At 40.9% G+C, this 22,678-nt stretch overlaps 1 protein-coding gene across 1 annotated transcript in view; it reads right to left on the bottom strand.

Moving 5' to 3' along the window:
• ERO1B (endoplasmic reticulum oxidoreductase 1 beta) overlaps positions 1-21,174 on the bottom strand; it is a 32,622-nt gene extending 11,448 nt beyond the window's left edge. The window contains exons 1-6 of the mRNA XM_059835933.1: positions 21,076-21,174; positions 15,086-15,205; positions 9,805-9,888; positions 9,363-9,404; positions 4,473-4,555; positions 1,418-1,491 (exon numbers count right to left, since the gene is read on the bottom strand). Coding sequence (XP_059691916.1) covers positions 1,418-1,491; positions 4,473-4,555; positions 9,363-9,404; positions 9,805-9,888; positions 15,086-15,205; positions 21,076-21,174 — 502 coding nt within the window. The remainder of the gene's footprint in view (positions 1-1,417; positions 1,492-4,472; positions 4,556-9,362; positions 9,405-9,804; positions 9,889-15,085; positions 15,206-21,075) is intronic.
• Between the last annotated feature and the right edge of the window lie 1,504 nt (positions 21,175-22,678).

Raw genomic sequence — 22,678 nt, 5'->3', positions numbered from 1 at the left:
GACCTGGGTTATGAAGTTTTTTTCAGCTAGATCAATTCCCTTCTCTAGTTTATCATTAAGCCCAACAAAAAGCTAGTGAAAAATAAAATTGATGATTTGGTTTTGTGCTACAGTTGAGTGAATTAAGAGCTCTCTCACCACCAGGAAGAGAGGAGAGGAAAAGAACAAGAGTTTCTACCTCCCCTGAGTAAAGTTATTCTCTCTCACCTCTCCCTGTTCCAGCTCACAAACTCACCTGATAAGCCAGTTCATCCCAACAATCTGGGAGATGGGAGGGAGATGTCAACTTACTTTCCTGCTATTCAAGTAAGCTGAATCAGCTTACGATGAAGATGCATGCCAGAGCAAAAAAAGCACTGGAAGAACACAGCTGGGGGCAGTACATCCTCCTTCAGCAAGGCATGATGTAAGGAGAGATGGAGGTAGAATCAGGAACTACTTCAGTTAGTATTACTTCTAGAAGAAATGCTCCTACACTGTACCTTTCCCAACTGAGTCCTCTTAAGTTAAGTAGGCAGCTTGAAGATAGTACAGACAACAGCAGCTTACTGCACATAACAGTTCAGATCTACAGTTATAGGCTTCGAGTATGTATTACAGAAATAGCTTATATAGAAAATTTTCACAGATAAGACACAGGAGAAGTGCTGAAAGAGAACCACAGTTGGTAAGTCTACTACAGCAGCTACTTTCTCAGGTGAAACCAAACATTAGCCTAAAGGTAGATTAAAACATCTTGCATTATACCCTAGGTCTTCCTAGCATAGAACGCTTTCTAAGGTATTTATTAAAAAAGTCATTCCCGAATTTGGCAACTCTCATGGTTATCTGAAAAATATTCCTTTGAGCTTTGAATGTTACAAGCAAATAAAAGGACTCACATATGTGGAGCAGAGGGAAGACACAATCTAGCATCCTAATGTTTTAACATTAAGAAAGTCTTTACAAATAAGGGTGAATTTAGTGCAGAGATAATTTGGAAACATAGCAAGGCTTGAAGAGGAAAAAAACTCAGCCCAAGCATAGACAGCAGAATAGCAACAAAAATAATATAGTAGTAAGAAACTGAATCAGGTGCAAGTAATTTGTCTAATATTTGTGCTAGATGCAACTCTTTTGTGAGAAGCAGCTTTTTAAAAAATATATGCTAAAGTCCTCCCATTTACCTTCTTTTTTTATTTCCATAAGAGTCTCCTGTTCACTATACTAACGGGGTAAAAGTAAATGTGCACTACCAAATGCTCCTTGTAAAATATTGCATTCTTTGCACATAAGATGATATGAACTGTCACATCTCCATTTAGCACAAAATTAAAAGTTTAAAAAAACCTGTTATTTGCAGAGAAACTACAACTTTTTGTGTTTTTTGATAGACAGCAAATAAAACAAACACTCTGAAAAAGCTTAAACATTTTACCATCAAGTTCACAAAAATGATCCTGTGAATCATCGTATCTTGCCCAGTCAATGAAAGCCTCCTTACTTTGGTTACTGAGGGGAAGAAAATACATTTGATTTTAAACTTTTAAATAAACAACATCAATAAGAGCTACCGAAAGAAACACAATCCACATATAGTAGTTAACTTGGAACTGAATTCTGAATTACTATATCTGACACTTGAGAACACATGGAGTTACCACTTGTTAGCTGCACAGAGATTCAAGCAGGCATCAAGTGCAATACTTTAAAACATCATTTTAATGTCAGACAGCAAGAAAGATTTCACCACCATTATTTGAACAAACTGTGCACTGCCAGTGACTTCTCTTCCTTCAGTAAGAACTTGGTAAAATACTTTCACAGCATATATTTTTAACATTTTTCAAAGTACTACTTTAGCAGCTGTCACTTGGTGGAAGGAAATCATCATATTTTCTTAACCTGTACTCTCAACAAGATCTACAATAGTTAGCCTTGCTTTTTAGTGGGAAACTGGACGTCTAAACACCCCTTCCAAGCTAAATTACTCTATGAATATGATTTGTCTTAAGCCTTTTAAATAATAATGGCATTCCACTCACCCTAGCATTTTCAAAGGTGTACTGTACCAGAGAGACAAGTACTTTGAAGTTTCCACACTATGAAACACAAACAGTGCCAAAAGCTGAATGCTTTCTTCTATGCGTATGTGCAGCACAGAACTACTGATGCCACACTACTGGCAGCAAAACGTAAGCAAAGTTAAGATTGGGAACTCTGCTCCAGGGTGCATGAAGCACCTTGAAATAACAAAAGCAACCTATTCCATTTGATCAAATTAGTAGTAGCGCAATTCTACAAACAGAGGCAATTCTATAACAAGATACGTTTCTAATCTTCTGCCAAATCATAATAGGAGACTTTGTACTTGGCATAAGACAAGGAACTTCTCCAGTAATTACTAGCAGGCAAGATTTGATAATCACAAGAAATACAGCTGATCAAGGAAAATAACCTAAAACCATGAGGATGATGCACTGCTAGAATGTGAAGGTTTGCCTGCAAAGCACTAACTCTTCCTGCACTTGCAGGATCCATTACCTGCCCTCTCCTAACTTTAATTGTGTATCCTACTCTCACAAAAGGCATTCTCTTTAACTCTCCATCTGTGTACTCAATCTCATATTATTTTGCCTTACAGGAGTGGAAGATAGTTAATAGTTTCTTACTTCCCCTAAAAAACCTTGGATAAGGACTCTACCCAGTTTGGTTTAAAACACTGCACACCAGGCAGAAGCAGTCGCTTTTTCACGGCAGTCCCATTTTGTCAGATGACAGGAAAGAGTTTCAACATCTCTATCAAGTAGAACTACTGCAATCTATGGCCAAAGGTACCAGACCTCTCCATCAACAGTGAAGAACTGATTTTTCTATTTCTACTTTTTAAAGGTGGGGAATTTAGTAGAATGCAAGTTTTTCTAAGTGCTGTTCGACACACTTTCCTACTCAGGGGCAACACCAACCTGCAGAATTCCTCCCACCCAACCTTGACTGTGCCATGCAATAAGCAAGATCAGGGAATTGATCCAAGCTAAAAATAACTTAGCCAACAACAAAAGTAACTCACAAGCTCCCTGATCTAGTTCACTGAATGATCACAAACAGGCACATCAGTGCAACAGAGGGACAGAGCAGGACAGAACCCTTAATCCAGCACAGTCACCGAAACCAAAGACTGATACTGGTAAAAAGTAGAAAAAAGGTGGGTTTATTTACAAGTTTTCCTCTGACTCTTGATGCTATAGCTCTTCCAAATAATATCAAAGTGTACTTTTTTTAAGAAGAGAAGAGAGAGAGAAAAGAGAGAGGGGGAGAGAGAGAGGGGGAGAGAGAGAGGGGGAGAGAGAGAGGGGGGGGAGAGAGAGGGGGGGAGAGAGAGGGGGGGAGAGAGAGGGGGGGAGAGAGAGGGGGGGAGAGAGAGGGGGGGAGAGAGAGGGGGGGAGAGAGAGGGGGGGAGAGAGAGGGGGGGAGAGAGAGGGGGGGAGAGAGAGGGGGGGAGAGAGAGGGGGGGAGAGAGAGGGGGGGAGAGAGAGGGGGGGAGAGAGAGGGGGAGAGAGAGAGGGGGGGAGAGAGAGGGGGGGAGAGAGAGGGGGGGAGAGAGAGGGGGGGAGAGAGAGGGGGGGAGAGAGAGGGGGGGAGAGAGAGGGGGGGAGAGAGAGGGGGGGAGAGAGAGGGGGGGAGAGAGAGGGGGGGAGAGAGAGGGGGGGAGAGAGAGGGGGGGAGAGAGAGGGGGGGAGAGAGAGGGGGGAGAGAGGGGGGGGAGAGAGAGGGGGGGAGAGAGAGGGGGGGAGAGAGAGGGGGGGAGAGAGAGGGGGGGAGAGAGAGGGGGGAGAGAGAGAGGGGGAGAGAGAGAGGGGGAGAGAGAGAGGGGGAGAGAGAGAGGGGGAGAGAGAGAGGGGGAGAGAGAGAGGGGGAGAGAGAGAGGGGGAGAGAGAGAGGGGGAGAGAGAGAGGGGGAGAGAGAGAGGGGGAGAGAGAGAGGGGGAGAGAGAGAGGGGGAGAGAGAGAGGGGGGGAGAGAGAGGGGGGGAGAGAGAGGGGGGGAGAGAGAGGGGGGGAGAGAGAGGGGGGGAGAGAGAGGGGGAGAGAGAGAGGGGGAGAGAGAGAGGGGGAGAGAGAGAGGGGGAGAGAGAGAGGGGGAGAGAGAGAGGGGGAGAGAGAGAGGGGGAGAGAGAGAGGGGGAGAGAGAGAGGGGGAGAGAGAGAGGGGGAGAGAGAGAGGGGGAGAGAGAGAGGGGGAGAGAGAGAAAAGAGAGAGAGAAAAGAGAGAGAGAAAAGAGAGAGGGAGAGAAAACAAAAAAAAAAAAGAAGAAAGTCTACTTATCACTTAACACCTTTACCTTCAGATGTTCTTGCATCATTTCACATTTACTTTCTAATGGGCTATGGAAAGAATGAAGAACAAAACCCAGCACATTGCAAAAACAAGACAGACAAAAATGAAACACTCCTTTGTTACTATTTTTGTACTATTGTTGTAAATCGCAGCATACCTTAAGGTACTGTTAACTGCTCCCAGTTTGTTAGCTTGCTCACAGTCTTCCAGTTCTTTGGAATTATTTGCCACTTTTGAATACTGTAAGAAAGTTCATATTTAAGATACCTAAGTCTCTGAGAACAGGTGCTGTGAAAGGTATTTCTAGGTTTAGCAGTGAATTGGCTAATATCAGGGAAAATCACAGAATCACTATGGTTGAAAAAGACCTGTAAGATCATCAAGTCCAACCATCAACCCAACACCACCATGCCCACTAAACCATATCCCACAATGCCACACCCACATGTTCCTTGAACACCTCCAGAGATGGTGACTCCACCACCTCCCTGGGCAGCTCAGTCCAGCGCGCCACCACTCTCTCCAGCAAAGAGACTCCCCCCAATATCCAGCCTAAACCTCCCCCAGCGCAACCCAAGGCCACCTCCCCTTGTCGCATCACTAGTCACTTGGGAGAAGAGACCAACACCCACCCACCCCACCCCCCCGCAACTCCCCCCCAGGTAACCGCAATCCTCACATTCTAGAAGGATTAAGTAATTCTGTAACATTTCTTATTTCTATTTTTCTTCACTTAATTTCATCAGGCCAATTTTGCTCTGTGGATTTAACTACCACAGAAAATTCAGTTAATATGTCAAAAACTTGTTTGTTTTGCTTTTTTGTTTGTTAAAATTAAATGGAATTCTGAAGTGTTTCAGATACTTATCTACATGCTTGTAAAAGCGCCTTGGAAGACAAGCAGTGTCACACCTATAAACATACCTTGTATTTTGCAAACATAATCATATCCGAAGTTTCAGTGGTCATTTCAGTAGGAAAATGTATCAGTGTTGGCCATTTTCCCCTCATGTTTTATTTAATCCTATTCATTAGCATGCTTTAGACATGCACAGGTCTGGAAGAGGCTTTTCAAACAGAACTCAAATTTTGATTACTTTAAAGCCAGAATTGAAGTGTTTAAGCTAAACTCTGATTCCACAGTATTTTTAAAAAAGTAATCCACTAAAATAGACTTGCTATTAGAATACTTCTAAGGAAAACATTTGAAGAATTAAAGATTAAATTCCACTATTCTACAATAATATGGTTATGTCAGCAAGGAGTTTGTTGAGTCTGTCAGCTTAAAGCTCAAAAAAATCCTAAGAGTTTTGTAACATAATAGATAGTATCAGTGCTCTCTTAAAAGATAAACAAACCCAGCTTCCTCTTTTTTGGGGTTTTTGGGTTGGGTTTGTGTGTGTGTGTGTTTTCTTTTGCAGATTGAGCCTTAGGTTTACACAGATTTCTACCTTATCACAGTCCTTAAGAAATACAGAAAATTATTTAATGTTACGCAACTGATAGCTTATATAAAGCTAAACTGCTGGCTTCCCTTCACTTCAGGGCACGTATATATTGACATGAATGATTACTATCCAAAACCAGCTCAAAATAAAAACGTAAGCTAAAGGCTTTGGTCAACCCTTCAGAAATAGCAAACAACAATAACAATTTTATAATTAAAAAAAAAAAGATAATATTTAATTTCTGAGGACAGACTTGTGGTCAAGATGCCAGAGGCAAAGTATCACCACAATATGTATCACAATACTTCTCAAAAGAGAAAGGATTTGATTAAAACTGTTCAGATGAGTAAGCAAGACGGCTTGCTTTAAAAATGCATTTGCCAATACAAGGAAAAATAGCAGAACCTACTGAAGACCAAAGAAGTGAAGGAGATTAAAAAACCCAAATAATTTAAACCTTGTTAGGGGCCTTGTCCATAACAAATAATTACTCTGGAAAGAACTTCTCACTCAATTTTATTGGATTTGCCAGGTGTGGGGGCTCATTCTTTAGCATCATATGGATGTTAAATGGAAAAATCTGAACAAGGAATAGATCTGACCAAGAATGAAACAGATACTGCTGCTGATGAACATACTGAGATGCTGACGTAAACATTCTGCATGTCTAGAGTTGCAAACCAATCCCTACTCTGATGTGAAAAAAATTACTGCCAAGAATATAATCCTAAATTTAAGGTTTCAAAAAGAATGAACGTTCAAGTCTCAAAACATGTTTCCAGGCTTCACTATTCTCCAGTGTTTACAGCAACTGCTATCAGATCAGTGTGCTCTGTGACCACTGACTAGATCAAGACAAAGTATCTGTTCCTGCCAAAGCAGGATCTCCTAAGAGCAGTTTCTGGAAGAAAACAGAAAAGAGGTGGGCAGGAAGTAAAATATTAAGTTACATGTTGTAACCTTGAGTTACTGCATCCTGTCCCTTGCTTCAAAGATCAATACAGCAGCTGTCATGACACTTCTTTAATGTTTAGCCCCCCCCAAATGTGTTCACCAATCAAATGAAACTGGACTATAGAAAGGGAAACTACTTTGTGTCTCTCCAGCACCATTACAAAAAGCTTATATTGGTGCCAAGAACTAAAAAGAGATCCTCTATTGCTAACTGCACTTCTGTGGGGAAGCTGTGCAAGTGTAACCCTGGTCTTTGTGGCTAGATGAGCTTTCAAGAGAAGAACTGTTCTTTCTTTGTTTGCTGAACCATAGAGAGAAATCCCCCACAAAAGCCTAAATAAAACTAGAATTTTACAAGCTCATCTACATCAGGAGAGAAGGGGAATAGGAAACTGCACAGAAGCCAAGCACTTAGACCATAGAATTCTACCCAAGAGATTATAGCTTTCATTATTAAAAAGATGCCTTTGGTTGTTTTCACCATTTCAAGGCAGACACTATCAGGATGAAAGAGAGAAACTGGACAAGTATGTCCCCAGAGGAAAAACACCTTCTTTTTTTTTTTTTTTTTTTTTTTTAAAACCAATACTTGAAGGATAATCCACAAGGTGCAGGACTTTCCCAAATGGACCAAGCACAGGCTAATAGCATAGTACTTGACTAGTCCTTGAAACAAAACATTCATACTAAGATGAGTTTAATGTTTCCTTAAAAGGGATATTAAATGAGATTGTCAATTTTTAAGTGGCTCCAGCAAAGATCTTTAACTGAATCATAAGTAAGAAAATGGTGTAGGTAAGATTTATGTCAGTCCTGATGACAGTTTTCCTGGAGAAATATTTTGTTTTCTGACAGAGAAGCAGCAGATATTAGTGCCTTTGTTATGCTACAGATTAAAGGTGCAGAACTGCCCAACTTTCACTGTAGCTGGTTGTAACAACCTGCAAGACAATTCAAAGGAAATAGCTGTAGCAAATACACCAGCACATGATAGCTTCCTAAAGAAGCTATCCCAGTTTCTTTATTGTGGTGAAAGCAAAAGGTGGCCGATTTTTCACTTCCGAAGTCCAATTCAATATGCTTATGTGAAGTATCTTAAGAACGGCATACTCTCTGGCTACTAATTAACATCTTACTTATGGCTTTCAAGATTAATCAATCAGGAAGCTCAAATGCCTACTAGAAGAATCCCTTCTAAAACAGTCTTTGAAGTCTTAAAATGCCTCTTTAGGAGGCATTATGGTATTTCAGGAGTCAGTTTCTCTACAATCACAGAATCACTACAGTTGGAAAAGACCTGTAAGATCATCAAGTCCAACCATCAAGCTTGGGAGAGAACAGAGTCAATGAAAAAAAGAACTGGCAACAGATTGTCCAGCTAAAACTCAACATCTTCTGCCCAGAGATAGTGCCAAAGTTTTCCCAGAACAACTACTGCTGCTTGTGCTGAAATGGTGAATGACTGACATTTAAGTCATGTCAGTGAGAAAGATATCTCGTCTCTGATCATCAGAAACGTTTAAATGAAGAGGCACACTTCACTTCAGAGTGAGCTTAACAATATATGTATAAACAGGAGACAAGACTTCCTCCTGAGCTAAAGCTTGGACAGACTTGCCTGCACTCTTCATGACAGCAGGACACAGAAGTCATCAATTCACGATGAAGTATTCCTCTCAGCTATCTTTGGTAATCTTTCTTGGCATAAAGTCTAAACCTAATGCCAGTGGTCATTTATGATATGGTGAACTACATTCAGGTGAGGCAAGCAGCAACTTTAGCTGCCCAGTGAGATGGAAAGTACTGGGGAAGATGGAGATATGACAGTTAAGCAAGAGTAAGTATGAGTGTACAACACAGTCAAGGCACTCAACAGGAAGATCTCTCATCTGGGCACCATTATCCCATCAACTGCTAAAACCCTTATTCTTGGGGACTGTGTTTGGTATTTGGGGGTGGGAGAAGGTTGTTTGTCTTTCTCCTCTGACCTCTTTTTTAGGCGTATATACCCTCTTTACTTTTTTGGCTTTGCTAAGATCACTTGGTTATCTAGGAAGGATGTCTTGGAAAGAAGCTAGCAAAAGCCAACAGCTCAGACTGATTACTTAAGCTTGCACTGACCACTTTAGCTTAAAATGTTTTTAGACTAATGACTAAATCATCTTTAGACTAATGACCTGCTCAAGATTAGACATGGTAAAACTACATGTAATTGTTCAGGTTCTTTTAATATTAGAGGTTGTGTTTATATATGATTCTTACAAAAGACTGCACTGCTACTGTATCTGTGCATCTTAGCCTATGGCTTTATAGAATGTGGCCTGTACTCAGAAATGAATAAAGAATTTTGCATGAGGCATTCTGTGGCCATGTACTGCTGTCTCTGGTCATTCATTGATTCAGTCTGCACCAGCTCTCAAGCTATGGCAGACTCAGAATGACATGACAGTACCAGCTATGTCAGAAACACTGTTATAGAAAAATAAAAATGTAAAGCCACATACAGGAACTGATCAGTTATGTTAACAATTTCATCACTATGCCAAGACTGAAGGCTTGTAATAAAAAGCCACATAGCTACTGTAATGTTAAGATTAAAATAAAATAAAAATCAGAAATAACTTAGAAAATGAATGATTACTTACTTTATTAGAGCTCCCAGCTTTAATTCCAACAGGTATTTTGCTCTAAAAACAAAAAATAAATCAGTTTTTACACTGTTCATATAAATGATTATGCTTGATTAAAATCTACAAATTAAATATCATTCCAACAGAGGTCAAAGCAAACTTGTTTTTAAATAATTAACTTGTTCCCTAACCTTCTCAACATGTTATATCCAAAACAGTGCTAGAGCTTAGAAGAGACTTATTCTTAAAGTTATTTGTTTTATTGGTAAAATGACTAAGAACTTAAAAAACTTTGGCTGTATTTCTACTTTTGAAATGGAAAATAATTTTATTGTGACTCTTTTATTTAAATTTAAGTTTTCATTAATAAATATTGTTAGTGTAGTTTTAGTAACTGCAAGTTAGCAAACTTTTTAACCAAATAACCTTTTTCTATTTTATATTATTTGATCCATACCTCAGGACAAGGCTCTACATGACAATCTTTGATAGAACAATGACCATCATCGGCCCAAAATGGACATGGTCTCTTCAGGTTGACCTAAACATACAAAACCAAAAGTTTACAATCAACACTTACACAAGGCAACTTTAAAAGAAAGAGCTCTCAGTATCAGGAAATCCTTTCAAATTAAAGGAAAGGATACAAGAAAAAAGGGTTAAATCTAGTACTGTACGTTTGAGGGGTTTTGTGGGGGGTTTGGTGGGTTGGTTGGTTTCTTTTAACTACTCTCCCTCTGAGTATATAAGCTGAAGCCTGCTGCAGTGGAATTGTTAGTGATAATGGTCTCCAGTGGACACAAACATACAGTATATTAAAGCACAAATTAAATCTCTCATCACTTATTTTCAAAGCAGTAAATAAACTACTAAAAAGAAGGCAAATCAGACATATGCAGCTCTAAAATGATTGTACTTACAATCAGTTGTACTTGTACTATACTGATCAAGAAAATACATTTGATGGAGGACAGACTACCGCACAAGTTTACTAATTCAAATAAGTGCTTGGATAATTTTAGGTTTCAAGCAATAAAAACAGGCAATCATTACGACACATCATATCTAGTCAAAGAAGAATGAGTACCATAATGGCCTCAAATTAGAGAGCTAATATAGTACTAATATAAATAATGAAGAGAAACCACTTCAGAAACATTACGAGCAAATCCTGTGATGATTAGTGCCCCTATTTGTCATCAAATGGCACAATAAAGGCAGGGAGTACCACATATATTAGTATCTACTACATGGCAAGAGATTCAAACACTTTACTACATTTCACTTGGATTGTCAATGTGAAAGTCAGCAAAGAAAAAAAAATAAATCCCAGCTTTCCTTTACATTAGCCTTATACATACTAACAAATATTAGTGATAAAAAACACTTTGACCTCATCACTCCTAAATTGAAGACTACAGACTAAACGTTTTCCTGCATGATCAACCAGAAACATGGCAGAAGTATACCATCTTTGAAATCTAACATTACAAATAAAATACAAAGCATTTATCCTCAGTAGCAATCACTATTTTCCAGATAAAAAGTCAGTTTTAAAACTTTCAAAGTAAAAAAAACAACAAAAAAACCACACAAAACAAAAATTACTTCTATTCTTTTACTTTGTTTTCCTTTAGCACAGCTTGTACTAGTTTTCTTCAGTTGATAAATACTATTCATGAAGATGTTCAACTGAAGTCACTACTTATATCCAACAAACTACATCTGGAATGATTTGATGTATCACTTCTTATTTGAAACTGCTGCAGATATTTAATTTGATTCTGCAGTCAGACACAGCAAGAGTTCTATAAAACGCACTGTAAAATTAAGCCTCATACCCTAAGGATGGCATCAGGCCCTAGAGCAGTTTCAACACAAAAATGGAGAATTATAAATTGTGCTTATAAAAATTATTTAAATCTATAAATCTTAAGTCAGAAAACTAATCCTTATGCTAGCTTATGGAAAAAATACATACAAGCTGTACAGTAAATTAGTAGCCACACACTATAAAGAACAGTATTCTTGCTATAACTAATAGGCTAAAAGATTGAGACTAAACACTTCATCAATTTAGTCTTCAGAAAAAAATGTTTTCCCCTTATAGGTAGGCACATTTTTCTAATTAATGTAATTTATATCCTGTACTTTCACTTTACATAAGGGGAAACACAGACAGGAAACAAAGCTTAAACATCCAGTACGGTAGTGCCAGAGCAGCCCCTTAGGCAAAGAATTGGCAACTGAACCCTAAATCCCATGCTCTGATGAACTTGGAGTCCACTGCATGTGATACCTGAAGGGTTCCTGCTATGATAAAAGAAACACACTACTCAATCTTTTAATTTGGAGAAAAAATGAAATCACTGAGCCGTCTTGAACAATTATTCCATTAAAAAAACCACCTTTATGCTTTGAACACACTTAACTGGCAGGGTACCTTTACACTGGATCAGTGATTTACTTTAAGTGGCCTGTTTTTTGGGGGGAATACAGTAATAGAAGCCCAATGTCTACGTTCACTGAACTGTCAAACCAGAGCCTCAGAAATAAAAAAAATGAATCAAATTCATTTTTTTCCCCCAGCATTATATATAATATACTAAGCATAAGGAAAACTACATCAATATGCCTCTGATACAAAGCAGGCACAATATTAAGAATCTGACATGAATTATAGCCAGATCTTCCTCTCCCTCCAGTCTATTCTCTTAATTTTGACAGCTAAGAAAAATCCAAACTATGTATCAGAAATAAAGAAACAACCTTTAATGCTTGAAGGATAAATTGTTCTGTGGCACTGTTTCTGTACCCAAATCAAAGCAAAACAAAAGCAATTCCCTCTTCAAATGTTCTATCAATACCACAAAAGATGCCCAAAGAGCAAAAATTAATGTTTGACTTGCTCAGCTGTCCTTTATTATACTAAATTCCTCTACCAAACCTTTCAACAAGTAAGTTCTTTCCATATTTTCAAAACACGCAAAGTTAACTGCTATATAACATCTGAAGGAAAGACTGTTTTCCAGGTTTCCATTTTGATGTACTTATTCAGCATGGCTGGGAATTATAAATTCAGCTTTAAAATGTTAAAGAGATTCCTCAGTCAAAAAAATCTAACAAGACATTAAGCAGACTGTATGACTTCTTAGAAGTGATGACAACTATCTTCTAGTTACAGTTCAAGCCATGCTAGCACAGATACATTAAAAGCAGAGATTTTAGGTTCCCGCCCCCCAATTTCTTCTATTCAATCCACAAACACCATCCCTAGAAAAAAAAATATGTAAAATTTTAGAATTTTTCATACTTGTTCACTCATCTTCTTTTTTTAAATAAAGCAGAAAAAAATGTTACATTTTACAACACCTTCACAATAAGACCTATTATATAAAACATGCCCCTCCCACCAATTTCTACCAAAAAAAGACCAACTCATGTAGTTAGACCACAACCTTCTTCAAAGTAAACTCTAACAATAAAAAATGCTAACACACTTAGGAAGATACAAGTAACTAGACAGTTGCTGTTCTTACACAGAGGAACACTGTAAATAAAATACTGCTGTTCAAACTGCAGCTTAAATGAGAAAGAACACCTGCAAATCAAGATACACTAGTCCCAGAATGATTCAAGAGCAGTAAAAACCAGTGCACACACACACATGCTTCTGAGACAAACTGAGGTTGTATAGCACTTGTACTTTAATCAATACCAGTCATGCACTGACTACATAGAACATCCTTCTACTTTCTTCAAGGTCTGAAGTATTACATTTCATTATTATCATTCAGAGTATTATTCAATACTTGTTGCAGATTAAAATTTAGATTCCTTATCATGAGGCTTCCATAGTTTGTGTGTTTTGATGTATAAAACCATACAGAGATAAAATTTTTACTCCTTTATTTCTTTCATTGTGAAGTGTTCCACTATCTTTCTAGAAACCATTTACCACAATTCCAGCAAGTCTTTAAAAAGAAAGTTTTCTTCGGCCTTTAAATAAAAACTAGCTAGTCCATTCAGTAGTATACATTAAACTTTGAGTTCTTTTATGGCTGTTGAACTAGTAACACAATGGGAATACTGTGACTGTAGTTACAAAAGTTCATGATCCAAATTCCTATTTCAAATCAAATTACTTCAGAGTAGGAGTGTTTTCACTCCCAGAACAAGTATACTCCCCCTGTGCTTATTCAATATTTAGCTACACTGTAGTTGACCTAGATGATCATTGCCTACCCTCACAATTTCCACATCCACGTAGGTGCTTAACAGCACTTCAATGATTCTGTACAGGCACATCAAAAAAACTCTGTTGCTTATTCAGAGGGGAAAGGGTGAAAAACGTTTTGACTTACTTGCTCAGTTTGCTAGTTCAACACAAATTCTTCCCTGTCACAATGGGAAGTACTAAATAATGTGTGGTGATGGGTGGACTGCACACTGGCCCTTGTAATTGCCCATCTATTAGAAAGATCAGTATGAAAGATGAGGTAGGACTGCAACACACCATTGAAGTATGATCTGCAGAACTGCTGTGGAAATGAAGATTAGCTCTAAATTTGCAGGATGAAATTACTGTTGTATAAAACCTGTTGCTTCTCTTCTTCAAATACTTTGTTTTGTAGCTTTCTGTTGCCTCTGGAGAATCTAATTACCACTACTATGTGATGTATTATCACTGAAGTTGCACATATCTTGTTTCTTCTGAAGAGTGAAATTAGAACTGTACCATGTAGCAGGAGTAGCAGGAGGAGATTCAGGGTGAAGTTACACATTATTGCTTGCTGAGACTAGAAAGGGGAGATTCTAGCGCTTTTTTCTCCTTCCTCACATTCATAACCCCATCTTGCATGAGTTTAATACTTGTCTGATTCCAGATCAGCTAGATAACTTGCTACATCCTGGGGAGAAAAAACCAAAACAAAACAAAAAACCAAACCAAACACCACCAACCAAACCCAAAGATCCAAACTAAAAATCTACCAGGTTAAAGAGATGTGTTGGCGTAATGCACAGTCAGACAAGCCCAAGAGCTAAAAGTAGGGAAGGGGCAGGACGGTCTGCCCTAAAGGAGTGGAACCTCCTTTTTCCAGTGGCAGGCAACCATCTGATTAGCTCAGTCAAAATGCAACCTCATTTTCAAGTTAAGCATATCTGAAAACAGAAGTATCAGGCTTCAAAGTCTTATTTTGCTCATCAGATTCTAACATAGAGAAAAAAAATTTATAAAGTCATAAAAAAGTGATATTACATACTACTTGAATATTGAATATTTTTACCTACTTTTCAAAGATTTCAAAGGTTCTCTAGATAGCAAACACAAAAATCAGATGTAAGACAGTGACTTACAAGAAAAGGACATAATTGCAATATTTCCATTTCAAATTACGCACATTTCTTAGAAGACAAGTATTGCATGCTGTCAGAAAGTTGCAAATATACAATCCTTTTCTAGATGCAGCAGTACAAAGATACCACCTTTAAAATTACGACTTATCAGTTGAATGAAAGCAGTCATGATTTACTGTCACTGACTGAAGGATTAACACAGCAAACATGACTTACTACCAACATAACTGTCAGGGGCTGAAAACCTCCTACAATCAAATTAAAGAGCTGTGGTCTTCTAAAAGACAACTTAATATAGACAAGTTGATTTGGTATGTAATCCTCCCTGTATTTTCTGGATTTTATTTAAATTATTCAGGAAAATACCATTCTAATTGTACCTTGTAATATCTGAAGTAATCACGTTCTTGCAGTTTCTGTATTTTGGGGAAGATCTTGAAAGTATTGAAGTCATCGATGCTTTCTATGTCACATAAACAATCATCTAGAACTCCTGTGAGCTATTAAAAAATAAAAAAAAATTATTTTTAATCTAGAAATGCAATATTAACTACAGAAAAATCCTCTAAAGAGAAAAAGATGGCAGTCAAAAGAAATGCAGTGGAAATGCAGTTCCACATCAAATAATTTATTTCTTGTCATTAAAATACTCTACAATATACCTTACACACTCAGAACTAGAAAATAACACACCTTAGCACTTTTTGGGGGCTTAAGTCGACCTCCAAATGCAATGCTGAATCAATGTTAGCCAGATTAACACTTTTGACCCTGAAATTTGTTGATAGATTTAGCATATAGAACTTTCTGCAGAACAAGCAGCAAGATTTTCCAAACTACGAACACATGGTATATTAGTACATCAGAGTTGCATACTAAGTATTCTCCTACCAAACACTCATTAGTTGAATTGCAGAAAAAAACCCACAACCATTGTCATCTGATTCTTATAATTCTACTCAAAGTGTAAGAACACTCCAGCTAGTTTCTTTGGAGGCATGGGAGAAAGCGGAATAGGTACTTTTGTGCCCAAGAAGTTAGTTACACAGTTAAATTCTACAAATAAATACTAGGAAAACCAGGTGCAGGCACCTATATTGTAAAGCTGTAAATCTGTTGTGAAACTAAATCTGAACTTTCCAGGACCCTTCCCTCTTCTTGTGCCGGGACAGCAAGTTCGTTCAAGGCACTGCACTAGCTTAAGACAACCCCTACCAAAAGAAGCAGCTTAGACAGGTGCGCTCTTCACTGGGTAAAAAAATGGCTGGGTGGCCGAGGCCAGAAAGTTCTGGTGAATGGAGTCAAATCCAGTTGGCGGCCAGTCACAAGCGGACTCCCCCAGGGCTCAGTTTTGGGGCCGATCTTGTTTAATATCTTTATCGATGACCTAGATGAGGGGATTGAGTGCTCCCTCAGCAAGTTTGCAGACGACACCAAGTTGGGCGGGTGTGTTGATCTGCTTGAGGGCAGGAAGGCTCTGAAGAGGGATCTGGACAGGCTGGATCGATGGGCTGAGGCCAATTGTATGAGGTTCAACAAGGCCAAGTGCCAGGTCCTACACTTGGGTCGCAACAACCCCATGCAATGCTACAGGCTTGGGGACAAGTGGCTGGAAAGCTGCCCTGCAGAAAAGGACCTGGGGGTGTTGATTGACAGCCGGCTGAAGATGAGCCAGCAGTGTGCCCAGGTGGCCAAGAAGGCCAACGGCATCCTGGCCTGTATCAGAAATAGTGTGGCCAGCAGGAGCAGGGAGGTGATCGTGCCCCTGTACTCAGCGCTGGTGAGGCCGCACCTCGACTACTGTGTTCAGTTTTGGGCCCCTCACTACAAGAAGGACATTGAGGTGCTGGAGCGTGTCCAGAGAAGGGCGACGAAGCTGGTGAGGGGTCTGGAGCACAAGTCTGATGAGGAGCGGCTGAGGGAGCTGGGGTTGTTCAGTCTGGAGAAGAGGAGGCTGAGGGGAGACCTCATCGCTCTCTACAATTACCTGAAAGGAGGTGGCAGAGAGGTGGGTGTTGGTCTCTTCTCCCAAGTGACTAGTGACAGGACTAGAGGAAATGGCCTCAAGTTGCACCAGGGGAGGTTCAGGCTGGATATTAGGAAAAATTTCTTTACTGAGAGAGTGGTGAAGCACTGGAACAGGCTGCCCAGGGAAATCACCCTAACTGGAGGTGTTCAAGGAACGTGTGGACGTGGCATTGTGGTACATGGTTTAATGGGCATGGTAGTGTTGGGTTGATGGTTGGACTCGATGATCTTACAGGTCTTTTCCAACCGTAGTGATTCTGTGAAGTGCGCATAAGTGCAGAAGCACTTCTGCCGGCACAGGAGAGGAAGGCAGCACTGTGCAAGGAGCAGAGAGGACAGGCCCAGCTAAGTAGACTAAGCTACAGCAACACATTTGCTGAGACCCTGACAGTGCCTTAGTGAAAGGCAGAAACACTGAAAGTGGGATTCTGTGAACATTTGTATAATAAATTTCATTAAATCTAAACTACCTTCTCCTACACATAGCTTCTTAAACAACTACAAACATGTTTGTTTGAAAGGCCTTTCAAACGTAACTTTGAAGACTTTCGACCATATCTAAGGGAATGGAACCAAACACTGCTGTTAACTACTACTATTCTTCAGCCAGACAGGAAATTCATCAACATACAGGATGGCCTAGAAAGCATATAAAATAGGAAAGCCCACACATCTTATATCTTGCATGGGCTTAGAAGAACTTCTAAGTATTAAAAGGTTATGTGCAAAAGGAGACAAAAAAATATTTTGTGGCTTTTTTTTCCTCCACAGATTTCACATAGATGAGATTATGAAATCATCTAATCTGTTTTATGCATGATAAATCACTCCACTACTTTACAGAACAGATACCCTTACATAACCAAGCTTGATGTAAAAGAGTCACTAGAAACTGAAATGTAGGCTTCTGCTTTTTTATGAAGCATAAAGGAAGCCTGGAAAATGAATTTCCCCCAACCCCCTGTGAGAATAAAGAGGTGACACTATGGCAATAAAGCATTTAAGTAGAAAATTTGCCTTATGTAGATCCTACTTTTCCTGAGGCACTGAATAGGCTGTCACAATTCTACAGAGTAGGTACGGCAATTAAGTAAAACTCATTTAAGGGAAGTCACTTTACCCAAAGTCTTCCATGCTGTTATGCTTGCCTTTGTTAATGTTATCTACCTTCAAACCTGGACAAACAGCTATGAAAAAGCCTATGTGCAGTTACAGGCTTTTCACAAAGCCAAGAAAGCGCACAGCCCACATGACTGCCAACTTCAAAGTCAGAAGACAAAAGTTGTTATTATTGATACTTACATAAATAAAAACCCATGCATTTTAATCTATAATAATTTCTTTAAAAATTTCAAATTTTCTTATCAGTCACATGTAGGCAGAAATTAATTTTGCAGTCTTTACAGGTAACACCATACCTCAAAACAAATACCAGTACATTTCATTATAATATAAAAAAGCAAAAAGATAACTGAACATTTTGCTCAAATATTATTAAACTGTCTAAACAGGATAAAACTTATGTGAAGAGCAATAATTTATTAAGCTGAAAGCAGTAGGAAAGATCTGAGAAATTTTCTTTGGACTGAGAAGATAAAGAGTAGGAAACTATTTTGATGACCACCTCATGAAGCTATCCACTGCTTTCAAAAATATTTTTACCATCTATGCAAGACTGAAAATGCTTTTTCAGGAAGCAGTAGTTACACTTAGTGTCAAATCCCCATGGAAAAATAAAAAGCTGCAGTCTTTTTATTCAACTAAGATGGCAAATTAATGGAGGTCACACCTTTGCTAGCTCTCTCTGATAAAAATCTCGATTCTAAGAACATCTTTCAAAATGCAGTACACTTTATTTAGAATATTAAGAAGTTTCAGAAATAAACCGTCCCCAAAAACTAGAACTGGTCTAAGAAATTATTAAGAAGTTTCAGAAATAAACCCTCCCCAAAAACTAGAACTGGTCTAAGAAATTATTAAGAGAAAAATTGATTTAGAGTAACAAGAGCAAGCAAAGAAAATTGTCAATTTCATTCTCTCAACTTTTTCAAAACTGGAACAGTTAGCTCCCTGTATACATAAAATAGCAAAATCAATGTTTCCTTGGAAGGCATGCTCTAAAATTAAACTATGCTATATCTGTACCAAACCACAATTTATAAAATGGTTTGACAGCACATATGAAACACCAATACTGCACATCAGTGGAGTCAGTTCATAGCACACTAATACAAGAGCAACACAGGCTTCAAGCACCCCAGTTAGAGGTTTTTTTATTAGTCCAGGTGTTGTCTTCAGTGTTCGCACTTGCGTAATGATGGAACACTCTTAAGAACATGCAGAAAATTGTTTCATTTTTATTGACACCTGCATCGTCCAGTGAATTCTTTTTCAAACTGGAGACATCAAAATAAGAACAGTGTATTACACAGTTAAAATTACATATTGCAAGACCTACTTTGCTATTCACACAATTGGCATTTTGCCTTTTTTAAATTGAACTATACTAGTTAACTTAGTCCACAAATATAGAGCCAAACTGTACTGCAAGTTATCACAACTTCCATTACAATGGCCAAGTATAAAGCTTTCTTTTCATCTGCTCATTACTTTGAACTCCACGATAAACTCTAAAAGCATTAGCCTACTATAATTCGTGTTCAAGAAGTCGTCTGACATCGGATAGCTGCTATTTCTTCTATATTTCCAACATGCTTATCAAAGTATTTCCATGTATTGTCAAAGCTAGTTTAGTTCTTGTACAGATATCAGAGCTGTACTGGAGATGTTAAACTTCTAACTTATCTTCTCCGAGATAAATCAACCTTTCAGAAGAAAAGGTCAATGTCCAACCTGCATCAATTTCTCCTTATGAAATCTGGAAAGAGAAATATATTCAGCACTTCAGCATTAAGAAAAACCTGAATAAATGCGTATACTAACAAGCAGTCTATTCCTACAAACAACCTTATTAGCGTTGTCTAGTTCTTGTACTTTAATTGCTTCAACAATTAGAAGACCACCTGGGACACCTTGTTTTGTTCCTTAATGTTTTACTTTGCCATAGCTGCAGAATGAGAGAAAAGCTATAGGTAACATGAGTCCAAGAACTAATGGCTAGCTTATCTTTTCCCTGCGCAAGTCAAACTCTAGGTATTTAAACTCTGAATACAATATGCTAACAATTTTATGAAATAGCAACAACCAATCTCTCTGCCAAGCGTCATAAGAAAACCATGCCAGTTTGTTAATGGCTTCTTTAAGAATCCCAATTCAATTAGCATTTAGTTACGCTAAAATAGCTACTAAAATAAGGGAATTTTATACCTGAGAAAAAGTCAACTTACAACAAAAACCCCTACAATAAAAGCTATCTACGCTAGACTACTCTAATCACTGCCTTGAATGGTCACTTACAATATAGGATGTTACGGAAAGCAGAACTTTAGAAAATGGAAGAAAAATAATAATCAGATACAGAAGGCAAACTTTGCTCCATGTGGACATCATACTTCCACATAAACTCACTCTAATGTCTTTGGCCCAGCTGAAATCCTTCCCTACTTGACACCAGCTATTATTTCAGTCACAGTCATACCGCTGCTGAATAGCAAACTCCCAACTACAGACACTTGTCTTTCTGAAACTGTGAAGGCAGTTTCAGAAAGAAGGAGCATTTTCAGCCTTCTCTGTAATGTGGGCAAACAGACACGACCTAAACACAAGCCAAGCCTGGGCACTGATATTACCATTCGAACATATGGCTTCTCATCAACTTCATAAGGGCACCAAAGTTTCTGCCTAAAGCCAAGGGTATGAGCCAAACCAGAGCTCCTCAACACAACATCCCACTGGCAGCAAGCAGTGTTACCTGGATTAAACAACTCCTCTGTAGCTGGATCGTTATATAAGGGTAACACCAGCGCTTCCCAGGTCAACCAACTTCTCACCTCCCCGTAGCAGCGGGGCCCCACAGACCGGAGGCGCCCAACCGCCGGGTCCCGGGCTGGATCACAGCCGCAGGGTATCGAATAGGAAGGACGTGGGCCACAGACTTCAGCGAGGGATCCCCAGACTTCTCCGCCGGGGAGGCTGCACAAGACACGGCCCGAAGCTTCCCTCTCCCCCGACGACCCTCCGAAGCGCCCTCACCGCCTTCTCCAGCCCGCGACAGGAAGAACCTCTGCTCTCCTTCCCCTCAGGCAGGGTCCGCAGCCCTACCCACAGCCGGCGGGGCATCCCCGCCCGGCCACGCTCTCTTCCCTCCTTCCCTCCCCACGCCCTCCCCGACCCCGCCATGAGGGGACCCTGCCGCATTGTCCCGTCCGCCGCTGGTTCCTACCTGGGCCTCCGCTGACAGGACGCAGCTGAGCACCGCCAGCAGCCGCACTGCCAGCCGTGCTCTCGCCGCTGTGCTCCGGACGGCACCGCCGCCGCTCATGCTGCTGCCGCCGCTCCGCCCGCCGCAGCTGACGGGGGAGGGCGGCCCTCGCCCCGCCGCGCAGCAGCCGCCGCCGCCGCCGCCACAGGAAGGAAACGGACGAACGGAGGGTCGGCGGCGGTAGCAGCGTCTCCTCCCGGCGCGGCCGCTCCTGCCAGCGGCGGGAGCCGTCGGGCGGGGGCGCCGCGCTCACCTCAACCTGCCCGCGCGCTGCCGCCGCCACAGCACCGACGCGCGCACACGATCCTCTCGCGCAGCCACCGCCGCCTCCCGCACGGCCGCCCAACCGCCCGCTCCTCCGGCAGCCGCGCAGCATCCCGGGAACTGTAGTCCGCGCGCGCGCGCAACCCCCGCCGCGGCCGGGCTGGGGCGGGGTACCACGCGGCGCCCAATCGGAGAAGACCACGCGCGCCTCCAAAACAAGAGGCGAGTGAGGGGCTGCCGGGCGCGTGCGCGCGGCGGGGGGGCCGCGCCCTCGCGCCGACGCGTGAAGGGGGGGCACGAGCGGGGCGGTGGTGGCGAACGGCGCCGCCCGCGGGGGATGTTACCCGCCTGGACGCTGCCGGTAATGTGCGGCGGCGCGGGCTGGGGCCACGCTACCTCTGCGCTACGTGGTTGCGTTAGGCAGGGGCGCACCCCGCAGGTCCTGTCCCAACCGTGTCGTCCCCACAACCCCCCCCCCCCCCCGCTTTGGGCGGGAGGGAGCGGCCGCCGGGAAGTTGAAATGTCCGGTGTTCACCGGCGCCCGCGTCCTGCCTTCGGCCGGGTGTCTCACAGAGACGAAAAGTGCTTCTAGAGGCTTCTCGTCTTCCTGCTGCTGGGAAGTGCTGGGAAGTGCCCTGGAGGTGAACTGTGTTGAGTGTTTAGAAGTGGCTTTTTTTCCTTGAGGTTAACCTGCCCTTTTCTCTCAGCACAGCTTCTTTTATGAGAAGCTATTTAGATAAAGGTGGGGAGGCATAATTTTTGTTAACAGCAAGAAGGAAAGGGAGATAGGAAATACGGCTTTGCCTTGTCTGGTTCTCTTACCTGTTCCCTTTGAAAGCAAGGCTGAAAGTTAATGGAAAAGCCATAGACTCTATCCACTGGCTTTTTTTTTTTTTTAAATTCGTTTTTTTAGTTGTAACTGTCCCACATATTTTTTTCAGTGGAGGCACAGGCTATTGTGTAGTAAATTGAAGCCTACAAGAGAGGAAGAAGGTGCTTTCAGATGTGGTTTCATGTTACAGCTAAGATAATGAAATACTGAGTTGTGTGGAGAGAGGCAGTTCTATTTCTCCCTCTCCTCCCTCCTTCTCCGGGTTCCCCATCCCATGTATCTGAGCTGTAAGTCCTAAAGTTGCATGTTAAATACATTCAGCTACTTGAGTGATTTTTTCTTTTTTTTTCCTAGGGATAATTTTCTGCCAGAGCAGCCAGCTGAACTGACTCACTATAGGCCTGCTTCATCACTCAACCTCATCCAGGGGAGGAGGCAAGAGTACTTATCCTGGTAGGAAGAAGGGAG

The sequence above is a fragment of the Gavia stellata genome, chromosome 2 (genome assembly GCF_030936135.1).
Source record: "Gavia stellata isolate bGavSte3 chromosome 2, bGavSte3.hap2, whole genome shotgun sequence".
Lineage (NCBI taxonomy): Eukaryota > Metazoa > Chordata > Aves > Gaviiformes > Gaviidae > Gavia > Gavia stellata.
Note: the sequence above shows the minus strand (reverse complement) of the source record. Positions and strands in the feature narration are given on the sequence as shown.